The sequence below is a fragment of the Pistacia vera genome, unplaced genomic scaffold (genome assembly GCF_008641045.1).
Source record: "Pistacia vera cultivar Batoury unplaced genomic scaffold, PisVer_v2 Contig77, whole genome shotgun sequence".
NCBI classification, from domain to species: Eukaryota; Viridiplantae; Streptophyta; class Magnoliopsida; order Sapindales; family Anacardiaceae; genus Pistacia; species Pistacia vera.
The window spans coordinates 211512-220439 of NW_022196634.1; the positions used below are offsets into that span (position 1 = coordinate 211512).

General features: G+C 35.5%; 1 protein-coding gene across 1 annotated transcript; it reads left to right on the forward strand.

Annotated features, from left to right (window-relative positions):
• Positions 1 to 588: 588 nt before the first annotated feature.
• On the forward strand, positions 589 to 8182 carry LOC116116295 (V-type proton ATPase catalytic subunit A). The gene is made up of 20 exons (XM_031402393.1): positions 589 to 666; positions 1357 to 1483; positions 1626 to 1681; positions 1765 to 1821; positions 1937 to 2048; positions 2165 to 2202; positions 2319 to 2420; positions 3500 to 3556; positions 3644 to 3715; positions 3809 to 3910; positions 4045 to 4107; positions 4190 to 4322; positions 4545 to 4651; positions 5653 to 5847; positions 6121 to 6207; positions 6343 to 6447; positions 6821 to 6918; positions 7063 to 7141; positions 7530 to 7618; positions 7728 to 8182. Exons 1-20 carry the CDS (start codon positions 589 to 591, stop codon positions 7840 to 7842), a joined length of 1872 nt encoding a protein of 623 aa, XP_031258253.1. The 3' UTR covers positions 7843 to 8182.
• Positions 8183 to 8928: the final 746 nt, after the last annotated feature.

The following is an 8928-nucleotide window of genomic DNA, read 5'->3' on the forward strand; positions in this document are numbered from 1 at the left end:
CACTAGTAAATAAATCGTTTATCACGACCAATTCCATATCAATATCGGTTTTTAGTGATAATTATTTTATTTTATTTATCTCGACAATAGAGTTTGAGATATTTAATAATTTAATTTTTTTTTTTAATTTAACATATAAATAACCCTTAGTTGAGAGTTTTTCTTATTTTTTAACTAATAGTAACTAACAAATGCTTCTTTTGATTTTTCGTGGGTCGCATCATGTGGCACCAATCCAACAAGTGGGCCCTTACATGGCGAAATTCTGATAGATCAGGACCAGGAACCCAGAATGCAGCAGCAAGCACATGATCAATCACTCTGAAGGGAGAAAAATCCATTACGATTTACGAGCCCCTGTCCGTTAGTACATAATAATTTTTTCTTTTATCACAATCACAATCACAATCACACTTGCATACACTCTCTCCTTCGTCATCTACGAATTTTCACGATTCAAGCCCTAGGCCGCTGAATTTGATCGATCTAAGTCAATCTAAATTTCATTTCCGTTCTGTTTTCCGATCAGATCTCGAATTTTTCTCCAAATCAACCACGATTCCGACGTCGTTTTGATTCATAGAGAAAATGCCGTCGGTGTACGGAGCACGAATGACCACTTTTGAAGATTCAGAGAAGGAGAGTGAGTATGGATACGTTCGCAAGGTAAGGAAACGAAGTCTTCTACGATCTGTCTGTTTTGTTATGTTCTGTATCTGGAAGCTGAATTTGAACTGATTTTGCTGTTTTTAAACTCAATTTTATTTCGATTGATTTTTTGATCTGTTGGTTAATGGTCACTGATTTGGATAGTGTTCGAAGTTAAAATTGGAGTAATCAGATTGGTTCAATTTTGATTCCTTGGTTACTTTGATCTGATTTCTGCCGTGTGTTGATTCATTAGAGTTTTTTAATGGTTTCATTTATAGCTTTTTGAATTTGAGTAATTTGCGGCTTGTTAATTTTTCTTTGGAAATATTATTGATAGTATGAGTCATTGCAAAGTGTTTGAGTGAAAAATGATTGATTAGTTAATCTCTGAATTGTTGTAAGTTTGTTTTAGTTTATAAATCTTACTGAATATTAATACATTTGTTTAAAGTTACATTCCTAATTGTTTGGTTCATCATCGGAAGCTACTTTTGGAACTCATTGAAGTTTTTACTGAAATCTAAAATAAATGGTTGATTCTTAATATTATTTGGCATCTTGAAGAATTTGTGGAAATTCATTTTTGGGCTGCTGTATGTTATTTTGATATCATTCCTTGGGAAACTTTATTTTGCTTATTACCATGGTTTAAAGATTTGTTGTACTTTTATTCATGTTATTGCTGTCATAAATACTATTGAACAGGTATCAGGACCTGTGGTGGTTGCTGATGGCATGGCTGGTGCTGCTATGTATGAATTAGTTCGTGTTGGACATGACAATTTGATTGGTGAAATCATTCGGTTGGAAGGAGATTCTGCAACAATTCAAGGTTTCCTTTTTTGTTTAAGCACTGCTATGATTTCTTCATTACTGAAGAAGTCATTTGAATTTCTAGTTGGTATTGTGTCTTCTATTGAAATCAATTTGGCATCAAAATTGACAAGAAAGTTTTTTATGAATTTCTATTTCAGTTTATGAAGAAACTGCTGGCTTGACTGTGAATGACCCTGTTCTACGGACACACAAGGTAATTTAAGTATTCTTTGTTTGAGTTTTTTTCTGGACTGTGAGTTGACTGCATTAGCTTACATATATATCTTGATGTTACAGCCTCTGTCAGTTGAATTAGGACCTGGAATATTGGGAAATATTTTTGATGGCATTCAGGTTTGGTGCTAAACTTCTGTTATTCTCCTTTAATGTTACTACTGCAACTTCAGAAGCAACATTTCTTCTTGCCTATTTGTTGTTTCTAATATCTTTATATATATAATCAAAATAGAGGCCATTGAAAACTATTGCAAAGAGATCTGGTGATGTCTACATCCCTCGTGGTGTCTCTGTCCCAGCCCTTGATAAAGATACACTCTGGGAATTTCAGCCCAAAAAGATAGGTAATTGAAGAAAAATCAATTACTGCTGTATTTTTTTAGCAATTACTGTATTTGGTTGTAAATCTGATTTTTTGTTGTTTGATATGCTCAAATTCTATTTTATTTACTGATTTCAGGTGAGGGAGATCTTCTAACTGGCGGAGACTTATATGCTGTAAGTTTATTAGCTTTGAAATCTATTCTATAGTAGTCCCTTATGGAAAATATCACTCTTTTCATTTTTGCATTGAGATTTATCTAAGTCTTCTGCATGGATATCTTTTGATGCAGACTGTCTTTGAGAATAGTCTTATGCAGCACCATGTTGCACTTCCTCCTGATGCTATGGGAAAAGTCACTTACGTTGCATCTCCTGGGCAATATTCGTTGAAGGTTTATTATTTAACCTTTTATCTTTTGTTGTAATCCATCATTTATAGGTCTATATACCTGTCTTAAAATCTAGATATGCTTAATCCATGTTCTCTGTAATATATGCTATAGTTTTTAAATGTATGCCTTTAGACTTAGCCACATTACCTGGTATACATATGTTGGGATGCATTATATCTGTTGGAGAATGATTCTCAAGTTGATGTTTATACATTTGCAAGTACGTCTCTGCTAGGATAATTTAAACAATCCTGGAGTAGAATCTATGTACTACTGAAATCTAATTCTCCTTGTAATGATATGAGGAGACACCTAGCTTATTGAATTTGCCTTGTTAAAGTTGTTGACTGATCCAAAACATGAGTAGAGTATCTACGGCAAAAACTGGCCTGATAAATGACCCGGAAAGGCTTATAGTTAAATGAATGTAAGTATTTTTTGCACTCAGTGCATCTTTTGCCTATTGTCTAAGTTACATAGCTAGTCTAAATGAGAAAAAAAGATAATATACACATATATATATATTTTTTTTAAAGAGAGAGAGAGAGAGAGAGAGAGAGAGAGAGAGAGAGAGGAGAGAAAATGACAGGGAGCTGCATCTAATGTTAGAACCTCTAAATCAGATATTATGTAAACAAAGTTCTAGATGTACCTGAAAGTCGAATTGATTCTGAATGTAGCAATTGTTTTAGTTATTAAATATTATTCTGTTTAGCTACACTATTGGTTTGAATGGGATAACATCAGCCTTAGTTGATTTGAAGAAGAATATTGTAGGTCTTTCACAATGCAAAGAAGTACACTGTCTTTCTGCAGTAATACTAGCTCTGAGCCTCTTAACAGCCATTCCTTCTCATTTATGGTGACCCAGTATAATGCTAAAGTTGTTTATGGCTTTTTGTCTGGTTACCATGGAATTGTGCTGTAAGCTAAACTTGGAAAGTGCCAAACATTATCTGAAACTGAATAGGATGGCTTTAGCCATTTGTTTTCCTCTCAATACTTGTAAAATTTTAGAAGTTGTTATAATGCATTGATTATTTCTAGGAAGGCATACTCTGACTTCTGTAAATTTGCAGGATACTGTGCTAGAGCTTGAATTTCAAGGGGTCAAGAAGAAGTTCACTATGCTCCAAGTATGGAACTTTGTTCTTATGTTTACAATTCCAGAGCCTAATTTCATGTATTAAATAAATTGCTAATTTGAAATTCTTGGTTTGCAGAGTTGGCCTGTACGTACACCAAGGCCAGTTGCATCAAAGCTTGCTGCTGATACCCCACTACTTACTGGGCAGGTAAATATTTAATGGAGTAAATATAGTGATTGCTTCTTCTCTGACTGTTTTCTTTTGATGATGAGCATTAATGACAACTTTGTTCCTTCTCAGCGTGTTCTTGATGCCCTTTTCCCTTCAGTTCTTGGTGGAACTTGTGCCATTCCTGGGGCATTTGGTTGTGGGAAAACTGTTATTAGTCAAGCTCTTTCTAAGGTAGTCTGGCATATCTGCATTTTGGTCTTGCTTTGATTTTTGTGTAATGGGATAATGATTTATTAATGGGTATTCTTTTCTGAGGAACAAATTTATAGGTTATGTGATTTTTTTTCCCTTTTTGTTATGTGCAGTACTCCAACTCTGATACAGTTGTTTATGTTGGTTGTGGGGAGCGAGGAAATGAAATGGCAGAGGTACATGCTACTGTCAATTTGATTATTACTTATTAATTTATGATTTCTTGTGGATTTTGAATCAAGGTCACCAATCATTTAGGTCCTTATGGATTTTCCACAATTAACAATGACATTGCCTGATGGCCGTGAAGAATCTGTCATGAAGCGCACAACACTTGTAGCCAACACTTCTAATATGCCTGTGGCTGCTCGTGAGGCTTCAATTTATACAGGTAAACGCTAGATATCCAGTCATGCACAAAATCATTATGCATTAGATACTTGGTTGATGAGTATTCAGAAAAAGGAGTTTACTTGTTTCATATTGATAATCAAGAGTAGCTTTGGTATAGCCGTTGCCAATATTGACACATCAATAGGTATAGAAACTTGAATTAACTTGTCATGATGTGCATTTTGTTGATACTGTTCCTCCTGCTATTCTTGAATGACAGGAATCACCATAGCTGAATACTTCAGAGATATGGGATACAATGTTAGTATGATGGCTGATTCAACTTCTCGTTGGGCAGAAGCATTGCGTGAAATTTCAGGTCGTTTGGTAAGTCTCTTGTTGGTTTGAAGCTTTGCTTGTTATGATTGTTATATGTGGAACCATTATCAGTGTCTTGGATGGTAAGTGCCAAAATTAAATGGCAACAGTGCAGCAATGACTGGATGCTTGTATGGTTGTATTTATTTTGCCCTTTGCTTAATAATGTTTGATGGAAGTACAATTATCATTCAAGTTTTGTGGGAAACTAGCATAGTATTTGTTAGTGAATTCTCCATCTGCTAACATCATGATGCTAATGCCATTGGCAGTAATAGAAAGAGGCACTGGTACCAATTAGTGTGCTTTTAGTTTCGATTAATTGGTTCATGGTGTTGATTCATTGAGTCACTTTGCTAAGAAGACTTCTGCATTCTAATTAAACTGAGCAGGGAAGCTTACTGTTTTTTGAGTGAAGAATAATAATTCTGTCTGTTACCTCTAAAATCTTAAAAAAAATGCGCAAAATTTTCATTCTCTTGGATCTAGAGAACGCTGTAGTCTTTCTGTCATTTAATTTTTTTATTTGCTTTTGCAATATCTGTTGTAGTAGTTTCAGTTTTCAATGGGTACTGGATATTTATTTTGTATCTTGAAGGCTTATAGATGAAATTGTCAATTGTTGGATTTGTTGTGATATTTGAAGATCCTGCAAATTTTTTTTTTTTTTGTAAAAGTTTGATTGGGTACCTAGCAGAATTTTTGGTATCATTGCTTATTATGAAGATTCATATCTGTGAGTATCCAAGGTGAAACCATTCATCTTCTTAATATTTCCACCAATCCATTCAATGTTTGAAGTGGCATATAATGTTCTGTACTTCCATTTCAGCTGGAAATTTTGGTTTGGTATAAACTTTTTTGTTAATTTGGTTGAATTTAAGCATTCAGTCATCTATCTACTATTTTTTTGAACTCAAATTCTATTGTCATTCTTTTTGTGTGACATTTGGACATTGTATTATGAATTTAGCTCGTTCTAATGGTAGTTCTCATGCTTTCTCTGACAGGCAGAAATGCCTGCTGATAGTGGATATCCTGCTTATCTGGCAGCACGTTTGGCCTCATTTTATGAACGTGCTGGAAAAGTAAAATGTCTTGGTGGACCAGAACGTACTGGCAGTGTCACCATTGTTGGTGCTGTTTCTCCTCCTGGTGGAGATTTTTCGGATCCTGTGACCTCTGCAACCCTCAGTATTGTCCAGGTAAATATAAAATTATTTGTATCATTTGTATAATACTTCTTCACATGAAAACAAAACCATAGAGTACCTCTTCAATCTGCATTGGAAGTAACCACTGCTTCCTCATATGCCTATCATCCACAACTTGACATCGCCAAATGATTAAATTTCATGGATAATATTCATTGGTGGACTAAATTCTATACTATATTTTCCGTGTTTGCTGGTGTCTGTTCTGTATTGAATGAACTTATTTTCTCCTTGTTCTTCACTAATTTCAATTTTTTTGTGTAGGTTTTCTGGGGTCTGGACAAGAAACTTGCCCAGAGAAAGCATTTCCCCTCTGTGAACTGGCTTATTTCCTACTCTAAGTATTCAACAGTATGTTCTTAAATCTGTTACTTCTTTTCTGAGTCTTAGAACATTCATTACCCCCTTTGTTGCAGTTTTCACCACTCCTTTGGTCAGTGCTATTGGTCCTATATATTTATTAGCTTGTTTCTGTTAACTTTTCAGGCATTGGAGTCTTTCTATGATCAATTTGATCCTGATTTTATTAACATCAGGACAAAGGCCCGAGAAGTGCTGCAGAGAGAAGATGACCTGAATGAAATTGTGCAAGTATGTTACTATTGTCCTTATTTCTTTTACAACTTAACTCATGCATTTCCCAGATGAAATGGAATTAAGCTATGTAGGTTAGCTGTTCCAAGTAATAAGAGAGAGATCTTGTCAGCTATAGAAACTGGGTTTTTTAGTTTAGGAGCATTATAGATATGGCATAGCTCTGCACTCTTTTCTGTTTCCTGGAACACAACCAATATAGAAACAAGTGTACAGAGTGATCATGTTGCTCTCTTGTGCTCCCAAATTTTACCAAATAGATTTTAGACCTGTCCTACTTTGTTTTCTGTTCTTGGAAATTATGTGCAGTAAATTTCAGTGGTTTCCATTGTCCTATCTCTGATATCAATTGATGTTTTGATTGCTGCAGCTTGTAGGAAAGGATGCTTTGGCTGAAGGAGATAAAATTACCCTAGAGACTGCTAAGCTTTTGAGGGAGGATTATCTTGCTCAAAATGCATTTACTCCGTAAGTCCTGCAGTATTTAAGCTTTGTAGATCTGTCCTGGTGATCATTTCATTGTTACTAACATGTTGGTGTTAACTGATTATAATAACTCTTGCATATAATCTTATTCTTTTCTTTTCTTCTTTTCCTTTTTGACTGCAACAGATATGATAAATTCTGCCCTTTCTACAAGTCTGTTTGGATGATGCGCAACATAATCCATTTCTATAATTTGGCCAATCAGGTAGAGTATCCACGTGCTGTTTCTTAACTTCTGATCTACTGTTTTTCCTTCATGGATCTCGATCCTCCATGTAATCCTGATAGATTGGATTTTTAGCGGATTGAAATTTCTTTTTCCTGGTTCATTATCACCCTTTTGGTCATTCGAAGGAATTTAGTGAGAGGACGGAAATGTGAATGCTCCTTAATCTATTAAGCGTACTGTTTATTTCTCTTTTTGTGCTTGTATTTAATGGAATGAGATGAATAGGTTGAGTGTTCTCCATTCTTTTTCATTAGGTTCAGTAGCTTTAGCTAATCTTTGATGCAATAGCTGTCAAACTGATTGACAAAGAGCTTTTTAACTTGGTCATGGCTTTTTATGTTGTTGAAATTGAATTTATTTATAGGCTGTAGAGAAAGGAGCTGGTATGGATGGTCAGAAGATAACTTACAGCCTTATCAAGCACCGGCTGGGGGATCTATTTTACCGATTAGTGTAAGTAATTCGTACTGATAATAGTGTAAATATAAATACATGAAAAAACATTATTCGATGCTGGTTTAAGGATAATATGTCTTAATCTGCGGAAATATTGAAATTGCAGGTCCCAGAAGTTTGAGGACCCAGCAGAAGGAGAAGCAGCCCTTGTGGAAAAATTCAGCAAGCTGCATGAGGATCTGACTGCTGGTTTCCGTGCCCTAGAGGATGAAACTCGATGATTTGATGTTTCAAATTCAATTTTTCATAATCCCAGTGGCAGCTCCGACCCTGCAACTACAATACTTGGTTTCCCGAAATTTCACCATACACCAAACCAAAATTTGGCAAGTCCAGGTCTGGGTCTGGGTCCATATATGTCACTTTCCGGTACTTGTTTGGTCTTTTAGTTGCAGTGTGGCTACCTTTGATTTAGTATGTATTCCTGTCATTCCCGTTAGTTCTTTTTTTGACAACCAATTAAATCAAATCGTTATTTATGTATTTATACAATAAGGTGTCTATTGAGTTGTGCTCATCTGTATGGTTTTTGGTTTTACCGATGCTTGGGAAAATTGCTTTCTTATTCCCTCACTTCATCTCCTTTTCCCGAATGGAATAAAAGCAGAATAGACAGAAGCTGCAAATTGTTTCATAGAAATATAAGGTGTATCTTGTCATTGCTTTCAGTGCTGAGTTTGCTCACAACAATTTTTGCTTTCTGGCCCTTTCCATACCATTCAATTGATGCATTTACCTGTCTAATTGCTGCCATTGGTGGTTTAGAAATTCGAAAATATTGATGTGCATGTACAAGACCTGCTCCTTTCTTTTGTTTGTGTTGTAAATATTAAAAAACCAAACTGCGAAATTTCCTTGCCAAATGGGTCCTCCATTACACACCTTCTAGCTTTGATTTTATCCTTTCATGTCACGGCAAAATGCAAATTATGGAATGTTTGCTCTTCTTCTTCAAGATTTGTAAGGCTCTTAATTATGCACCTCCCACCACCCACCCACTCAACACCCCCTCCCCGTCTCAAAGGCAACTATAGGTGGCCATAGGCAATGTTTTAATAACCAATCCGAGGATTGAAACTCCGCGACCGGGACCTGACAATTTTTTAAATCAAGCAAGTACACTCTTGAAAATCACAATGTAGTCTATATAAGTTTGAAATTTAGCAAATATACGCCAAATACAAATTGACCGGTGACTGGTTGGTGGCAACGACTACAACACCCCAAATGCAATCTAGTCATCCCTTGAGTCCATTCCCCAGAAAATCTATTCAAGATCTGGCTGAAATCGGTTGGCTAGATCTCAT